This window comes from Schistocerca gregaria, chromosome 4 (genome assembly GCF_023897955.1).
Source record: "Schistocerca gregaria isolate iqSchGreg1 chromosome 4, iqSchGreg1.2, whole genome shotgun sequence".
Taxonomy (NCBI): domain Eukaryota; kingdom Metazoa; phylum Arthropoda; class Insecta; order Orthoptera; family Acrididae; genus Schistocerca; species Schistocerca gregaria.
In genome coordinates, this window is record NC_064923.1 from 654,199,513 (window position 1) to 654,219,787 (window position 20,275).

The 20,275-nt window shown below is 45.7% G+C and overlaps 1 protein-coding gene across 1 annotated transcript in view; it reads right to left on the minus strand.

Annotated features, from left to right (window-relative positions):
* Positions 1-20,275, minus strand: part of LOC126267400 (serine/arginine repetitive matrix protein 1-like) — a 436,917-nt gene that overhangs the window by 25,083 nt on the left and 391,559 nt on the right. Inside the window, exon 4 of the mRNA XM_049972608.1 lies at positions 6,549-7,125. Coding sequence (XP_049828565.1) covers positions 6,549-7,125 — 577 coding nt within the window. The remainder of the gene's footprint in view (positions 1-6,548; positions 7,126-20,275) is intronic.

Sequence of the window (20,275 nt, forward strand, 5' to 3'; positions counted from 1 at the left end):
AGTTTTTCATCACCCAAGTTCCCAGAACTGCTGGAGATAGTCGTTGACTGAATATTATATTACAGCCAGTTCCTTTTATTGTTCAGAGATGTAACTAAACCTGCCCAAAGATGTAAACAAGCAGCGCCTATTAAACGGAGAGGGCCCGACAGCACATCAGTTCTAGTCATTCCACCAGGAAGGAGGCACACGGCTCGTGTTGACCGTAGATCAACCATGCCTAGACGGTCAATACCGCGGTTCGATCGCGTCAGCGTTGTTACTTTGTGCCAGGAAGGGCTCTCAACAAGGAAAGTGTCCAAGCGTCTCGGAGAGAACCAAAACGCCGTTGTTCGGAGATGGAGGCGATACAGAGAGACAGGAACTGTCGATGACGTGCCTCGCTCAGACCGCCAAAGGGCTACTACTGCAGTGGATGACCACTACCTACGAATTACGGCTCGGAGGAACCCTGACAGCAACGCTACCATGTTGAATAATGCTTTTCGTGCAGCCACAGAACGTCGCGTCACGACTCAAACTATGCGCAATAGGCTGCATGATGCGCAACTTCTCTCCCGACGTCCATGGCGAAGTCCATCTTTGTAACCACGACACCATGCAGCGCGGTACAGATGGGCCCAACAACATGCCGAATGGACCGCTCAGGACTGTCATCACGTTCTCCTCACCGGTAAGTGTCGCATATGTTTTCCACCAGACAGTCGTCGGAGACGTGTTTGAAGGCAACCCGGTCAGACTGAACGCCTTAGACACACTGTCCAGCAAGTGCAGCAAGGTGGAGGTTCCCTGATGTTTTGGGGTGGCATTATGTGGGGCCGACGTACGCTGGTGATGGGTCATGGAAGGCGCCGTAACGGCTCTATGGTAGGTGAATGCCCTCCTTAGACCGATAGTGCAACCATATCGACAACATATTGGCGAGGCATTCGTGTTCATGGACGATAATTCGCGCCTCCATCGTGCACATCTTGTGCATTACTTCCTTCAGGATGACGACATCGCTCGACTAAAGTGGCCAGCATGTTCTTCAGACATGAACTTTATCGAACATGCCTGGGATAGACTGACGATCGCGGTGGTCGCGAGGTTCTAGGCGCTTCAGTCCGGTACCGCGCGAACGCTGCGGTCGCAGGTTCGAATCCTGCCTTGGGCATGGATGTGTGTGATGTCCTTAGGTTAGTTAGGTTTAAGTAGTTCTAAGTTCTAGGGGACTGACGACTCCAGATGTTAAGTCCCATAGTGCTCAGTGGCATTTGAACCATTTGATAGACTGAAAAGGGCTGTTTATGGACGATGTGACCCACCAACCACTCTGAGGGTTCTACGCCGAACGGCCGTTGAGGAGTGGGACAATCTGGACCATTAGTGCCTTGATGAACTTGTGGATAATATGCCACGACGGATATAGACACGCATAATGGAAGAGGACGTGCTACTAGGTATTAGAGGTAGCGGTGTGTGTAGCAATCTGGACCACCACCTCTGAAGGTCTCGCTGTATGGTGGTACAACATGCAATGTGTGGTTTTCATGAGCAATAAAATGGGCGGAAATGATGTTTATGTTGATCTGTATTCCAAATTTCTATACAGGTACCGGAAGTCTAACCGAGGCGATGCAAAACTTGTTTTGATGTGTGTAGAAAAGTGTTCGATAATGAATATTTTTGCTTTCCTTAGGCTGTGTGTGTAATATGCAGTTTGCGTATCGAAGCGACACGAATATGAAGCACTAGTGAGAACGGAATTAATATGCGCAAGAGTTAATGGGGGCCAATAATACAGGTCTGCGAGTTTTTTCCATCATAATGAGCTTATCGCCTTTTCATTTTATAAAAAACACAATGAATGTGTCGGTACAAAGACATTTATATTTTGTTACTCCTATAGTGTCAGTTTACTGCATGTTTGCTGAAATTTTCTTTCAATTTATCGTGTAGCGTAATCCACTGGAACGAGTCCACTTGCCGATTGAACTATCGGTTATTCTTATATACAGGCGAACTAGGGCTTGGTTTGTAGGCTACTTTTCACACTTATATAGGTGACTAGCGGGTTATTCCTGACCCCAACACACAAACGGTTGGTACATAAAACAAAGAACAGATTGGCAGAGTGACATCGTGCACCTTAGAATAAAATGCGTTGTGCCGAGGAAGGGCATTGGGTCATAGAAACAATTTTCAGATCCACTGCGATTAAAGCAGACCACAAAGTAGTGGTTGTTGTTTACGACAGTTACCGAGAGCTTAACTGAAGCAGTGAGGAAGAACTATGACTAACTCTTCTAGATCTGAAACCGATAGACATTCAACACAGTCCGAGGAACGACCCGGAACATAAGTGGCGACTGGAGTCTGGCTTTCTGTTATTGGTACACCTATAACGTTGGACGACACGATAGAGAGAGAGAATGAGTGTTTTGTACTTTATAATGGGATTATTAGCATTTAATTGCTCCCTTGAATTATTAACATAGGTAGGGCCGGTTTAAGGCTCAAGCAGCACGAGTCGTCGCTTCAGGCACCAAGCTGAGAGGCGTGCCAGAGACACAATAACTGTGCAGGACGTTATCACAATAGTCTAATAGTACATATCACAATTACTAGCGAAAACTGAGGAAGACGAAAGTGTACGAGGAAAATGGTGGGGGTGGGTGGTGGAGGGGAGGGGAGGGGAGGGGGGAGCACCGCCAAATGATAAGTTGCTTTTGTGGAAAAATCTTCTCCAACCGGTTTTGACCATGACTGTCATTATCTCTTGCAGATAATTTTGTCAGAACAATTAAGCCGTATGTTTTCTATCCCGTGGTCTTATTTAAGAGCTCATATCCTCCTCTACAGCATGTTTCAGTTATGTGTTGTACATATTTGTAGACTATTATTAAGATAAGTTTTAGTGTAGCATATGACTGAATTTTCACTGTACGTCTAGGCATTTCCCTTATGATGCAACGCAATTTACAAAAATTTTTAGCATGATTTTGTTATATTCTTTAATGTTACCATGCAAATTTTGTCCTTATATAGTACTAGCTTTCACTGATGTTGTTGGGTGTATTTCGCAAAATTTTTGCTGGACTTTCGTTTCTGTTGAATTTTAGGTAACTACTCAACTCTTCACGCGAAATTTTTGTTTGCTCCGGCCGTCAATGGATTGTTTTGGATTTTGTTCAGTACTTTACTGTGAGTGTATTTTTTTGCAACATAGTAGACAACTAAGAGAGATAATCCAAATTTTAACTATCGCATAGAAAAAAAAGTAAAGTTCTGTTACTAATTAGGGTTCCGTGCCTCAGTCTGTGAAAAACAGACGTCTTCTAGAATTGCTTTGTTGCACATCTGTTTATCTGTGTGTCCAGGTGTTAAGAACCCTTCTTCTCAGGAATTGGTATTTGTATCAAGTTCAAATTTATGTCACGTTTTAAGGTCCATGGTCCCTTGGCAGTACAGACATTTTAAGCCTCTAAGTCAATGTTTTATAGTCGGCGCACGAGCGATAGGACACAGCATCTTCGAGGTAGCGATGAAGTGGGGATTTTCCCATACGACAATTTCCCGAGTGTGGCGTGAATATCAAGAATCAGGCAAAACATCGAACCCCCAACATCGCTGGGGTCGGATAAAGATCCTGCAAGAACGGGACCAACGACGACTGAAGAGAATCGTTCAACGTGACATAAGTGCAATCCTTCCGTAAATTGCTGCGGATTTGAATGCTGGGCTATCAAAAAGTGTCGTCGTGCGAACCATTCAACGAAACATCATCGATATGGGCTTTCGGAGGCAAAGTACTTGATGACTGCATGACACAAAGCTTCACGCCTCACGTGGGCCCGTCAACATCGACATTGGACTGTTTATGACTGGATACATGTTGTCTGGTCGGACGAGTCTCGTTTCAAATTGTATGGAGCGGATGGATGTGTATGGGTACGGAGACAACCTCATGAGCCCATGGACCCTCCATGTCAGCAGGGGCTGTTCAAGCTGGTGGAGGCTCTGTAATGGTGTGGGGTGTGGGGGCGTGAGCAGTTTGAGTGATATGGGACCTCTGATACGTCTAGATACGACTCTGACAGGTGACACGTACGTAAGCAACCGGTCTGGTCAGCTATATCCATTAATGTCCATTGTGCATTCCAATGAACTTGGGCAATTCCAGCAGCGCAATGCGACAAGCCAAGACATTAACATGTTTGAGCACATCTGGGATGCCTTGCAACGTGCTGTTCAGAAGAGATCTCCACCCGCTCGTACTCTTACTGATTTATGGACTGCCCTGCAGGATTCATGGTGTCAGTTCCCTCCAGCACTACTTCAAACATTGATCGAGTCCATGTCATGTTGTGATGCGGCTCTTCTGCGCGCTCGCGGAGTCCCTACGCGATATTAGGTAGATGTACCAGTTTCTCTGGCTCGTACATCTACATTTATACTCCGCAAGCCACCCAACGGCGTGTGGCGGAGGGCACTTTACGTGTCACTGTCATTACCTCCCTTTCCTGTTCCAGTCGCGTATGGTTCGCGGGAAGAACGACTGCCGGAAAGCCTCCGTGCGCGCTCGAATCTCTCTAATTTTACATTCGTGATCTCCTCGGGAGGTATAAGTAGGGGGAAGCAATACATTCGATACCTCATCCAGAAACGCACCCTTTCGAAACCTGGACAGCAAGATACACCGCGTTGCAGAGCGCCTCTCTTGCAGAGTCTGCCACTCGAGTTTGCTAACCATCTCCGAAACGCTATCACGCTTACCAAATAACCCTGTGACGAAACGCGCAGCTCTTCTTTGGATCTTCTCTATCACCTCTGTCAACCCGACCTGGTACGGATCCCACACCGATGAGCAATACTCAAGTATAGGTCGAACGGTGTTTTGTAAGCCACCTCATTTCTTGAAGGACTACATTTTCTAAGGACACTCCCAATGAATTTCAACCTGGCACCCGCCTTAACAACAATTAATTTTATATGCTCATTCCACTTCAAATCGTTCCGTACGCATACTCCCAGATATTTTACAGAAGTAACTGCAACCAGTGTTTGTTCCACTAACATATACAACTGGCCATTAAATTTGCTACACCACGAAGATGACGTGCTAAATACGAGAAATTTAACCGACAGGAAGAAGATGCTGTAATATACAAATGATTAGCTTTTCAGACCATTCACACAAGGTTGGCGCCGGTGGTGATACCTACCAACGTGCTGACATGAGGAAAGTTTACAATCGATTTCTCATAAACAAACAGCAGTTGACCGGCGTTGCCTGGTGAAACGTGGTTGTGACGCCTCATGTAAGGAGGAGAAATGCGTACCATCACGTTTCCGACTTTGATAAAGGTCGGATTGTAGCTTATCGCGATTGCGGTTTATCGTATCGCGGTATTGCTGCTCGCGTTGGTAGAGATCCAATGACTGTTACCAGAATATGGAATCGGTGGGTTCAGGAGGGTAATACGGAACGCCGTGCTGGGACGGAACGGCGTCGTATTATTAGCAGCCGAAATGACAGGCATCTTATCCGCATGGCTGCAACGAATCGTGCAGCCACGTCTCGATCCCTGAGTCAACAGATGGTGACGTTTGCAAGACGACAACCGTCTGCACGAACAGTTCGACGACGTTTGCAGCATCATGGACTATCAGCTCGGAGACCATGGCTGCGCTTACCCTTGACGCTACATCACAGACAGGAGCACCTGCTATGGTTTACTTAACGACGAACCTGGGTGCAAGAATAGCAAAACGTCTTCTTTTCGGATGAATCCAGGTTCTGTTTACAGCATCACGATGGTCGCATCCGTGTTTGGCGACATCGCGGTGAACGCACATTGGGAGCGTGTATTCGTCATCGCCATACTGGCGTATCACCCGGCGTGATGGTATGTGGTGCCATTGGTTACACGTCTCTGTCACCTCTTGTTCGCATTGACCGCACTTTGAACAGTGGACGTTACACTTCAGATGTGTTACGACCCGTGGCTCTACACTTCATTCGATCCCTGCGAAATCCTACATTTCAGCAGGATAATGCACGACCGCATTTTGCAGGTCCTGTACGGGCCTTTCTGCATACAGAAAATGTTCGATTGCTGCCCTGGCCAGCACATTCTCTACATCTCTCACCAATTGAAAACGTCTGGCCGAGCAATTGGCTCGTCACAATACGTGAGTCACTACTCCCGATGAACTGTGGTATCGTGTTGAAGCTGCATGGGCATCTGTACCTGTACACGCCATCCAAGCTCTGTTTGACTCAATGGCCAGGCGTATCAAGGCCGTTATTACGGCCAGAGGTGGTTGTCCTGGGTACTGATTTCTCTAGATCTATGCACCCAAATTGCGTGAAAATGTAATCACATATGAGTTTTAGTGTAATAGAGTTGTCCAATGAATACCCGTTTATCATCTGCATTTCTTATCGGTGTAGCAATTTTAGTGGCCAGTAGTGTATAATCATATAATATAGGATCCTTGTTTCTACGTATTGCGAGCAGTGATGAGTGCTTTCGTGCAGTGAGTGCGGTGCGCGTACCGACCTCGGACCTGCGGACGGTGGTCCTGGCCGGCTGCGGCCTGCGCGCCGCCGGAGCCGGAGCCGCGGCCGCCGCCCCCTTGGCCCTGGTGCCCGGCTTGCCCGCGGCGTACGTCTTGAAGCGGTCGGGCCGCTCCTCGGCGAGCTGCACGGGCGCGCGCGCCGGCCCGCCCACGTTGGGCAGCTTCTGGAACACGAACGACGTGCTGGCGTCCACGGCGGCGTCCAGCTCCGCCCCGGCCTCGGGCTCGCCCTCGTCCGGCTCGTCGTCGAAGGGCGGCGGCGTCGCCGGCGGCGAGAAGTCGTCCAGGTAGCGCTGCAGTTCGGCGTCCTGCTCCTCCGCGGTCTCTGCGGCCTGTGGCTGCGGCTGCGGCTCCGGCTCCGGCTCCGGCTCTGGAGGGGGGCTGGGCGCCTGCGGCGGCGGCGGGGGCGGCCGCGCCTGGCTCTTGGCCCTGCGCAGCGGCTGGTGCGCCTGCGGGGGCGGCGCCGCGGCTCTGTGGCCCGAGCCGGCGCCGGCGCCGTTGCGGTCCAGGCTCGCCGCGCCGCGAGACTTGGACACCGTCTTGTGCGCTGTTGCGTTCCTGCCACGCAGTAATAATAATGAAAACCTCGTACACTTTAATATTACTGTCAAACAAAAAGAGAAATACATGCTATGTCAGAAATATAGTGTTGCACTGCAAAAATGAAGGACCGCAAATAATGGAAATTTACATCCACTTTGATTCAGGAGGAACATCACACAGCCGGCCGGTGTGGCCGAGCGGTTCTAGGCGCTTCAGTCTGGAACCTACGGTCGCAGGTTTGAATCCTGCCTCGGGCATGGATATGTGATGTCCTTAGGTTTAAGTAGTTGTAAGTTCTAGGGGACTGATGACCTGAAATGTTAAGTCCCTTAGTGCTCAGAGCCATTTGAACATCACACACACTGGTGTCCAAAATTAAAGCAAGAGACGGGAATTTTGCAAGATTGCGTTTATTTTGGCACAAAACAGTATAAACATGTGATAATAAAGTAGAAACAATGTGAAGAACACAGATGTAACCAACTGCAACATGAAACTCCCTGGCAGATTAAAACTGTGTGCCGAACCGAGACTCGAACACGGGACCTTTGCCTGTCGAGTGCAAGTGCTCTACCAACTGAGCTACCCAAGCAGGGTAGGAGACGAGGTACTGGCAGAAGTAAAGCTGTCAGAACGGGGCGTGAGTCGTGCTTGGGTAGCTCAATCGGTCGCCGGCACGGTAACTCAGCGTGTTTGGTCAGAGGGCTAACTGCCCTCTGTAATAAAAAAAAAATTGAGGTAATGGATCAACAACGAACTGAAATAGGTGTCTTTCGACGTCCGCCCCAAGCAGATAAAAAAAAAAAATTATCATAGGATGAAAAGTGGTGGTGGCACTTAGGGTTTTTTTTGTAGTTCCATTTTCCCAAAGGGCTTTCTAAAGAAAAAAAGAAAAAGAAATGTAAAAAAAGAAAATCGGCAAAGGCCCCGAATTCTAGTCTCGGTGCTGCAAAAATAAAAATAATTAAAAAATTGGTAGAGCACTTGCCCGTGAAAGGCAAAGGCCCCGAGTTCGAATCTCGGTCCGGTACACAATTTTAATCTGCCAGGAAATTTCGTATCGGCGCACACTCCTCTGCAGAGTGAAAATCTCATTCTGGAAACTGAACATGCATAACGGTAGACAGAAAAGTTCTTTGATTTTCTCCAACTTAACGGCCACGCGGGATAGCCGCGGGCTTCGAGGCGCCTTGCCACGGTTCACGCGGCTCCCCCGTCGCAAGTTCAAGTCTTCTCTTGGGCATGGGTATGAGAGTTGGCCTTAGCGTAAGTCAGATTACGTAGTGTGTAAACCTAGGGACCGATGACCTCAGCAGTTTGGTTTCATAGGAACTTAACACCACCACCACCCAAAATAACGGATTTGTACACAAATTCTGACAACTGGTTTGTGTGCTCACTATGGGCTGTGACCACCTTTGCCAGCAATGCAGTCCTGACAACGACGTGGCATACTGTGAATGATGTCATGAATCTCATGTTGAGGCAATAACGCCCATTCTTCCTGCAGAACTGTTCGCAGCTCTTAGAGAATGGTTGTTGAGTGGTGACGTTGATTGGGACCTGTCTCCCTAGTGCATCCCAGACATGCTCTATGTGATTAAGATTGGTAGAGGCAGTATTTTCTATTTTGAAGAAGACATCAACCATCCGTGCTCATGAGGTCGAGCATTATCGCCCATCAGTATGAAGTACGGGTCCACAGCACCTCGTGACAACCGCACATGAGGTCCGAAGATCTCGTCACAATACCTGACAGCAGTTAAACCTTGTCAACTCGTACAATTTCACGAAGAAGTGTTCCACCTGTCAACACGGTCCCAGCCCACAACATTAGGGATTATCCTGGATATTGGTGTCTTCCATAATGTTTGGGTCCCAAAATCGTGTTTCTTCGGGTGTTAATGCGTCGAAAATCACTCTCCAGACGAAATGGGGACTCATCTGTGAAAGAAACATTGGTCCACTGTCCGACCATCTAGGTGGCATATTGACGACTCTACTCTTAGACGTTACCTTCTGTGAAGAGGTACACATACAGCAGGTCTCCCACAATAAAGGCCAATCTGACGAAGCCCTTTGTACACCATTTGCCTCGATGCAACACGTCCAGTGAATGCTGTAGTCAGATGTCAGTTGACGGTACTCTCTTTCTGACGTTGCACGTGGTCGGCCCTGCCCTGGTCTTCGGAATACAACTTCGGTCTCTATAAAATGTCGCCACATCCGAGAAACAACAGAACGATTCACATTAAACTATCGGACACCAGTTTGCGACTGTCCTGTTTCCATTCTTCCTGCGGCCTTCCACTACAGCGTGTCAGGTAGCAGTCTTCTCTGTGCCATACTGCACAGTATGTGACTGTATACACAGCAATTCGCGATGTGGGACTACCTGGCAAACATTACCCTGATTGACAGGTTAAAAAAAAAAAGGTTCAAATGTGTTTGAAATCTTATGGGACTTAACTGCTAAGCTTACACACTACTTAACCTAAATTATCCTGAGGACAAACACACACACACACACACCCATGTCCGAGGGGGGACTCGAACCTCCGCCGGGATCTGACAGGTGCCCTGATGTTATCGTTGGCATGGTTGTCCATTGACCACAACGCCATCTCCCGGGCAGATAATGTTCGTACGGACGTCTGTTGACAGTCTGTATGATTATATCGCGAATTAGACACAGAACGAGGAAATAGCGGTTTGTTGCTTTAATTTTGGACACCAGTGTAATTTGTGAGGTCACTCTTCAAGCGAAAATAAACTGAAAAAGTCCTATGTACATGTGTTCGATTTTCGGTCGTTAAGAAACTGGAGCAGACTGAAGACTACACACATCCATGAATGATTATGAAAACAAATGTGAATATTACTTACCGAAATGCTTCGTATGCGCTATGGTGGGCAGAATAATGGCAGGTCAGATGACTGACCCCTCCTGCAAGAGGTATTCAAAATGTCCCGCTCCCAACTCAATGCACTTGTCAACGCGTTGACTGGGGTGTTGTGTTGCACATCGAACATCATTTCGGCGGCTCGCCATTAATGCGGGAAACAGTGTCGGGATGCGAGCGACAAGTTTTTCATGTGCAACCACCTTCGTAGTGTACACATCCTCCTTTAACCAGTCCGACGAACAGAAATCTAATGGTGTTAAGTCGGGTCATCTGACAGGCCAGTTAATGGGTCCGCGACAGCCAATCCACCGGCGAGGGTATGTGTTATTCAGATTATGGGATACTTTTTGGTACAGTGAATCGGTGATCTAGCATGTTTCTGTCAAATTTTCCGTCGTTGCTCTAATGTGACGTCTTGCATAAGTGCATGTAGGCCTTCTATCAGGAAATGTGCATATGGTGCAGCTGTCATGCGATTTGGCAGGAACCCAGGCCCTAGCACCAACTCATCAGTCATATCACACCAGACGTTCACTGAGAACCTAACGTGAAATCTTGTTTCCTTAGTATCATGTAGGGTCTCCATCACTCATGTATGATAATTACTGGTGATCATGATAGCATTGCGTGTAAATGTAGCCTCATTTATATATAAAAAAAGTGTATCGCACGACGTCTGTGTACAGCCAACCATTCACAAAATTGTTGCCTGCTTACTGAGTACCTGGGTGCGGATATTGCACACGCTGCACATGGCATGCGTACAAGCCATCGGAATGTAACGTAGCCACACTCGCGTTTGTGGATATCGAGCTGACAGCCAGTGCGTGGTGCACTGCTGTGGGACGCCATTGTATCTTTGCAGCAATGTCTCTCCTTTCCTCAACTGACTGGACAGCCTCACATTCTGATGTTACGTGTACACTGGGTAGTTTCTAGATTTAGGTACTGTCCGAAAAAGCCTGGGAAATGCCCTGGCATAAGTGACTCGACAATCAGGGAAACCTTTCCGATCACAGCCTGACACGCACTGCCATTACAATACCTACACACAAACACGTCTACGTATTCTGCATGGGTGAACGTATTCTTATTCTCAGACACAATGGACTTGTTCAATTAACCAACACTCTAGCACGACACGCACACGACTCACGACTGCTCGCCTGATTCAACCTTGCACTTGCCGCCGTTGCCTCGGTACGACCTCACAGCGCTACCATCTGTTGGAGAACCCCCACACCTCTTGTAGGGTGGATCAGTCATCTGTCACCGCACTATTCTGTCCAACACAGCACCTATACAGCATTTCGGTAAGTAATATTCACACTTATCTTCATAATCATTCATGGACGTGTGTGGTCTTCAACCTGCTCCAGTTTCACAGCGCTCGAAAATTTGGCGCATGTTCATAGGACTTTTTCGGTTTATTTTTACATGTAGACTTACTTCACAAATTGTGGGAGATTCGGGAGGAATCATCCTGAGTTGTGCGTACACAGTATAGTAGGAACAATACATCATAATCTTTTCAGGTGACATAAGGGCAGTAGTCGTCAAAGCGCGACCCAGGAGACGCATGTTGCCCGAATCGAATATTCTTGCCGTCCGCTGCTCTCAGCCGTATTTCATAAAAAACATTCACCTAGCAACTGACAGCCGAATCCAAAAACATCAACAATCGTTACGAGTTTTTTTACGTGTGTAGTTTTCCTGCTCATTAAACAAACAAAAATACTTAAAAGACTAATATTTTAAATGTGCTTAAATTTTAATTGGTGCTAGCGGATTCGACCATGACCTACATATAGTTAACCGCTCACTATACCGGCTGAGGGATAAGCAGCGCGGCCACAGCGAGTTTAGACAAGGCGGAATGTCTTAACGTTTGACTTCCAGCACTGACAACTCGGGCGTGGGCGACGTTCACAAATCTGTTCCTATGGTATAAATTTTGACACAGAAGCAGCATGGATTCGTGAATGCTCATTATAGAGACGTCTTCCTCAAATGCGGTACATAGTTGCAGCATTATGCAATATGCAACATGCAACATGAAATTAAATTAAGGCTGTTGTAACAACGCACAGAGTAGAAGAAAAATGACATTCAAAACATTTAATAAACGTTTGTGATCGTGTCTCATACTGAGTAACATATTTGAATATATGTACAGTTACTGCTATTAATCATCCGCTCACACGATCAACAGCAACACTTTATCCGTCAACTACAGTGTCACGGCTTTGGGGACACAGAGTGGCAGCAATACGAAACAGAGAACACTCAACACGAAGTGTTCCGATTGGTGTGGACTTTTAACGATCAGTACTTGGGGGCTGGTAGCCAACTTTTCGCGTCCTTGCGACAGCTAATCTATTGTGGACTCGTAGCATACTACTTTATGTAGATTACCACTGAATAATAAGATCGGTACGTATGCGCCCCGAAGGCCTGCCCCACAATTTCGGTACTGAGTCCTGACCCAAAAAACTTGATGATCGCTGCTGTAGAGTATACAGGCTGCCTCAGGAGCAGTAGTCAACATTCAGAAATATGACAGGAATGATCATTTGAAGCAAAAAAATTGGTATGGACATATGCCCTATTCCGAATGGTTTCCAATATACAAGACATTTAATGAACATTGTTATTTATTTTCTGTATTATTCAGTACAGTGTCAGCTTTACATGTGTACGACAGTAAACATTACAACGGGATTTTTACAAAGCATCAATTCAAAAACACGTACTTTCAACACCTTCAGCTTTACGATTGTCGTACGTATTTTATTACATCTGTTTTAAAGTTCAATGTAAGTGTTCGAGTATCCTACCGTCAACTTCACTGCATTTTCGAACCCTAGGGAAAACTGAGGCCCTCTTAACGCTTCCTAAAAAGGGCAACAACGTCCTTGATGCGTCCGAGTAGTTCATCTCGAGCACTCACCTTTCGTTCGTACACCTCAGAATTTATCCAAACCCATAGACAAAAATCTAATGGTGTAAGATGTGGCGATCTTTACGGCCAGTAAATTGTACTACCTCGACAAATCCAGACGTTATATCAGTGTGGTCAAGATGTTCCCTTCACACGTCCGGGAAAGTGTGGAGGAACTCCGCTATGTAGGGAGTACACTTGCGGTCCGCATGGTCAAAGGAACGTCGTTAAGGTGTTGAACTAGGAATTTTGCAAAAAAGTGAGTAATTCTCTCCCGTCATTCGTTCTTCTAAAGTCACTCGACCTATCAACATGTTACCGATCATGCCGCACCAAATAGTGATCGAAAAACCAACTTGGAAACTGATTTCCGATGTAGTGTGTGGATTTCCCTTCGATCATCGATAGTTATTAAGTGTGTTGTTGATTCTATAACGTGTGAACGTGGCTTCATCAGTGAATAGTATTAATGGGACAGAATGGTGATTGTCATAGAAGTAGTGACAAATTTTAAGTCCTATGGCATTGGCGCCAATGTTAAACTTGTGTACACGTTGTATTAAATGGGTACAAGCCCTTCGCGCGCAATGTTAGCCATACACGTGTTCATGAGAGACATACGGGTAGAAAGTCACCGTATGGTGGTAGAAGGACTACGCTACATCGTTTCAACAATGAGTTGCTGTTGCAACCTAAGGTTAACTCTCGAAATTTTCTCGCTGTAAAGAGCACTCCATGCCATATCAGTTCAGCACAGCTATAAGGGAGAAGAAATGTGACGACTCACAAGATCAACAAGAGAAAAAGTGAGTGGTTCAAGTCCAGGGAGTTTCTCCCATACGTTGGGGATATTTCATCAAAATTAGGCAGAATCCTAAGGAAACATTATGTCAAAGTAATCTTCTGCCCACATACAAAGACTTGTGCTCTTCTCGGTTCGGCAAAGGACGGTTTGGAATTTCGGAGGGTTGGAATCTACAGAATACCTTGCCAGTGTGACAATGCCTACATCGATCAGACGACGCGTGCAGTGCGTGAAAGATGCGTTGAACGCGATCGCCGCACAATTCTTTGGCCGTGCAGTAAGTCAGCCGTAGCCGTGCATTTTATCTGCACAGGACATTTCATGGATTATTCTGCCACCTAAATCTTGGTCTCCACGAGATCCTTCTGGGATTCAGTTATTAAGGAGTCGTTGGAAATACATTTGGAGGAAGATCTTATTAATCGTGATGCTGGCTTCCAACTGCATAAGGCATGGCATTCGGTGATTTCTTTAATTTCTTCAGAAAGCAAATATTTTATGACTAATGACACGTCTAGCGACAGTTACTTTGATCTATTTTCACTTCTGAATCTTAACACTGCGAGTATCACCATTACCATATTCGAAGAGGGCGCGAAACTCGACGGAGGTCGTTTATGTAGCGGCTGACTTCGCGCGTGCGTCTCTGAGTCAATTTTTGGTATAAAGTTAGCGATGTGGACTAGCAATCTCCAGTGCAAAAGAATATGTCTGAATGGCTGCCAGTTGAAACATCGTGGCAAAGAGTCAACTTAATCGGGCTGCAATCCCAAAACTTCACGGAATGCTGCACAGGTCGTTGAACTGGACGTTCAGAAAAAAAGGGGAACTTGAAAGAATACCTGTTTCCAGCAATGTGCTGTAAAGTCTGGTAAACACTCAACTATCGGGAATTCTACATATCGGAAAGTGCCGACAGTGTTCTTTGATAGCAGAAGGAGCACTACTATCGCAGAAGGCTTATTCATACACCATATCTGTATTTTCTTCATTAGTGTGCATGTGTGATATTTTAGCCAGCGAATGTAGATTACTAACCGATGCTTCTCTCTGATACACTTTCAGTCCCTCGAACTACTACTCTCACAAAACACCAAGAGCGGTGCCCCACCAACCCTCAGGCGGTCAATAAGGACAACAAGCGCTACCTAATACAAATGAATAGAAACCACCTTCGCGAACAAAACGTGGCTCCAGATCAGGCGAGTTGGGTCGTCTGATAGCACCGGAGGTGGCGTTTCCGGTATATTAAGATGCCGCCTGAAAGCAGCCTATTGGAGTAGCCTGTGAGTGAGTGGGCCACCGTAAGGTGGGCTCCGCATCGGCAGTAAGGCGGATCCTCACGTGGCAGAATGTGGCCATGGATCAGCCGAGTGGGGCAAATGCGGAGTCGACGGAGGATGGTGGATTTCCTGCGAGAAGCGCAGAGAACACTGCGAAGCGGTCGTGGTCTCTTTAATTGTCCTCTGTTTGGGGAGATCAGGGCAGACCATTCTGTGTTCCAGACTTCCAGCAATCTGCTGCATATAAACAACCGAAGGTCTGATTCTGGGACCCCATTTCCACAATCGGCATCCGAGTGGCCAGCTTTGCCAACTGGTCAGCTCGTTCATTTCCCGAAACAAGTGCTAATAAACGTTCCTCTTCTTACACGAGGCATAAAACGATATTCTCAGTAACAACAAATATTCGAATGCAAGTTTTGAATGAGGAATCCGCTGCATAATCTTTCCTTATACACAGACTGCAGATGACACAATTACTATCTATATTGTGCAGCTGTGCTTGATTGCTGATCAATTGCATATCCAAATATGTAGTATAGTTCTTGCCAATTAGTTGCATGCTACCGTCATAGTGTACCGATTTCAGTAGCTGGCAGTGTACCTTTTAAAAAGTTTATGGAAGGAATTTCTCACATCAAAATCAACAAAAACATATTAATGGAAGTGTATTTACCGTACGTGCATGGGTACAAGGAAAATTTAGTCTTGTGGCATGATTAACCGATGCGGTGTAACAGAATACGTGAGCTGTCACAACGACATTTTACCGACCTAGCGTATGTAGGTGACAAGACGACGAATTTTAAAAAGTAATACCCTGATGGTTGATTCAAAAGTTGTTTATAATCTGTTTTAAATGATTATGATCTTATATTACGTGCACGTTTGTTACACGACGGCGACGCAGTATACTCAAGATGGTTCTAGGCAGCGACTGCCAAAGATGCTGCAGTGACCACTGCCACAACGGAAGGGGAAGGCGAGCGTTTTCAAGATCCTGTCGCCGCCCTCACAATATTGTCAAGTGTTAACTGAACCCATTCTAATTGAATAAAAAAGTAACCAGATTTGTTTGCAATTAAACGTATTGGTATATTAATTCAGTGTGTCTTCTGACATCTATCAGTTGATGTCTGTCCGTTGACATCTGTATGGTCTTATATGACGAACATAAAATAGTTGTTAAGTTAACGGTACTTCTCAGCGTGCTTACTCAAGAAGTATAAAGTGTTAGTAATTTGACAAGAGAAAGTATAAACACGGTTTACCTGCTGAGACAAAGAAATTTTATGTTAGCGGGAGAATTATTTCAATTTATGAGTTTCTTTGAGTTCGATAACATATATAAAACGTAAAACAACATATAAAACAAACATGGAGGTAAACATTTTTACCTTAATGAAAACAAGCTTCTAAGATATATATATATATATAATCCTTTGACGGTTGTTGTGGAAAGTAGCAATTTTAGAAGAACAACTGAAGGACACTTTTCTAAATCCAGAGTCTTTCTGACATTACGAATCTACTAATTGAACAAAGAGAGAATTTTACGAGAAAACAAGATTTAGTTGCGGCTTAAGTCCTGGCTGAAAGGAATCCGAACATGGTCCAATGTGCTCCCTCTGACCGTCATACTTGGGCCTTAATAACCCTATCTTCTTTGACGGCGAGTTAGCAACGATGGAAATTTCGTCCACCTCCAGGATTTGAACTGGCTTCCACGAAGTCGTAGTGACATCTCTGTGCAAGGCGGGTGGATTTGTACGTAAAATTCGTCAGCTTTAGTTTGTAATCTATAACTAATTTTCTTTCTGTTAAATTATCGAGTGATGTCTGATGTCTGCTGATTCACTCATTATATCGTCAACGGCGAAGTTTTTCTATAGAGACGTATTTAATTTGACATTTGTGAAGGCTTGACGTTAGCGTACCGTTGCGTGTGTTTAGTAATTGTGAGTTAGCTTGAGAGGACATTCATTTTCGAACAGCAGATACAATTTTTATACACGGCCGTATAAATGGTAATTGGTGGGGCGCTGTACGACTATCAAAACCAGTATCCAGGCAGGAGACACTCCGACGCACGCAATCTTTGTTGTATATCGTGATGTCTGTAGCACCACGCACGGTAGATCGAGGTAGGCTACGATTCGCTTGTAACCTTGGACAGGAAGAACACATTTTGTACTTTGTCATTACAAGCGTAAGATGCGCTACGCATGGAAAGTACTTTAAGGCCTTTCATGCATCCGTTTTATGTTCAAAGTCTACAGGTTGTTTTGCCCGCCCAACATCGACAGTGGGAGAACTGTAGCTTATTCTTGGTTGCATATCTGCTATTTATATCTTCAGTATTGTTTACAGATGTGTCAGCATTCAGGAGAAATATAATACAAAAGTTCCACAACTGGCGTATGTGGGCAGATGATAATCCTTACGGCACAATACTGGTAAGGTGCCACCTGTAGTATACGATTAATACGAGGGTTGGCATCTTAGACGACGATCTGGAAAGTTCTTACGTACTCCTGTTACAGAAAAATTTTCTGTGGTAGCTTGTCACTTAGGAAGAAAGTAATGATTGCAGAAAAGCGTGTTAACTCATGGACGGCATGTCTCTTCAAGAAGCTCGACATTTTAACTGCGCCGTCACCATACATATTTTCGTTAATGAAATCCGTCATAAATAACCATCACGATTTGAGACTTACTCGTCCATTGTGGACGTGGGACAGCGGTTGCTCAAATATTTAACAAATAAATTCGTCAAACAGCCGTACAAACTGAGAAGTTATTTTATTGTATTTTCGCTACCAGTTTCCGCAGTTCAATAGGCCATCTTCACACCCCATATGCAGCTCTCAAAAATTATAGATATTGGCATACTGGCGCCATCTGTTTCTAGATGATGTGAATTCTCAAGTGCTTCCTTCGAAAACTTGACTCAAAGACTGACTCAAGGCACCACCTTGTACAACATGTACAAGACTGAATCAAATCTTCGAAGGAAGCACTTGAGAGTTCACGACATTAGAAACAGATGGTCCAAGTATGACAATGTCGATAATTTTTGAGAAGTGCATATGGGGCCTGAAGATGGCATATTGAATTGCCGAAACTGGTAGCGAAAATAACTTCTGAGTTTGCACGACTGTTAGGCGAATTTCTTTGTTAAATCACATAAAATGTCTGACAGCGAATCAAGTTTGAAACCCAATTTAAAATCATTTCTCGTGGACAACCCCTTCTATTCCATTGACGAATTTCTACTTAGAAACTGGTAGCCAGTAGCACTAACCATGTGTACATATGCTGTAAACGGACTCTTTCCACATCATTTCTGTAACAGAATCGTCCAAATGTCTATGGAATATGTAACTAATTAACTAACTAGTTATCCCTCTTCAAGGCGCGCGGTTTGACCGTAACGTCCATTTCCTTACCTTACCCTACTGTAATACTCAGTTCCTAAAATTAGAAGAAAAAGTGTCCAACCTGACAAACAAGAAGACAGAAAAGAAGGAAAAAAAACTAGTTATTACAGCCTCCTCTCAGTGATTTAGAAGATGTTATTAAAATTATCATCAAATCGCATAAAATATATATTGACTTAATCACACGAAGGAACAAAGTGGCACCGCGCGAAGTGGCCGCGCGAATTGTGGCGCCACGTCACGGACTGCGCGGCCCCTCCCGTCGGAGGTTCGAGTCCTCCCTCGGGCATGGGTTTGTGTGTGTTGTCCTTAGCATACATTAGTTTAAGTAGTGTGTAAGTCTAGGGACCGATGACCTCAGCAGTTTGAGCCCTTAGGAATTCACGCACAAGTGAATATTTGAATAAAGTGGCTTTAGAAGTGCAGGTAGCACAATGGATCACTTGTAGATTGTGGATGACATTACAGAAGCGAGAAATGAGTGTCGATTACCGCTTTGAATGGCATTTTAACTAATCTGCAACAAAATGCGTTGTAAGAGGCTTTGTGGAACGAGGCATTGCCTCAGCTTACGTTACCATACTGAAAAATATTTGCTGCTTGACAAAGTGAACCATCCAGAAGACGAGAAAAAACGAAACTTCACTGTTGAAAGGAAGTATCATGTTATCTAGTACTTCAGCTCCTACATGTGACACTGGGAAAGATTTGACGTCCGAGCTGGTCCCACACATGTTCAATCGGGGACAAATTTCAGTACCTCTCTAGCCACGGAAGTATCTCAACATCACGGAGATTGTTCACAGACTCGTGACGTGTAACATTGTTCTAATGAAAAATGGAACCACGATTTTTTGTATGAGAGGTAAAACATGGAGGAGGAGGTGGAGGAGGAGGAGGAGGAGGAGGAGGAGGAGGAGGAGGTCAGTGACGTCAGAGTTCCTTCGAACACAACCAGCATGAGCTGAAGTCATAGCAAACTACTCCTCACACCATGACGTCAGGGGGAAAACTGCTGCGCCCTTTCAAAATGTAGGAAATATGGGACCCCCCCCCCCCCCCCCCCCCCCCGGGTCTCCTCCGTACTCGTTGAGGATGGTCATTTGGGTTCGTGCAGAACCGCGATTCATCGGAACACAATGCGACACCATTCACCACCAGTCCACGCTTCCCAGTCACGGTACCACTTCAAACGCCGCCGTTTGTGTTCTCGGCTGCCTACACCTGGAACGGCAATCCACTGGTCTGGCTGCTGCTGATCTCCGACCAAATGGCAAAAAAATGTTGCGGGGAGCCCATTAATTTTTCTCGTATGGCAGACACAGATGTGAGGGGGTTACGATGAGTCTGGCGCACAACACGGTAATCCTCCATTGTGATGGTCATAAGTGACTGACTGGAACCTCGACGATGATAATGCCCACCATCACGTTCCCATGCAGTCCAACGTTGGGCCACAGTCACAACAGAATGCTCCACAAACCTGGATATTACACAACTCGACCAGCGGGCGGAACAGGGACCCACAATGAGGCCCTGTTCAAACTGTCAGCTGCTGATAACGTTGTCTCGTCTCAGTACGCGGCATTCCATGTCCTTCGCAGTCATCTGACGCTGACCGTTATCAGGCCTGGTAACTTCGATAAACTCAAACAGCAATAATGTACTACGGTGGTCGTTCTAGTTGTCACAGAGAACTGCAACTCTAATCATTTACATACTCGCTGATGGCGTGAACATGTACGAAGTTAATACTGACATGTGTCGTATTCTCGGTGCTTCACGTTTTC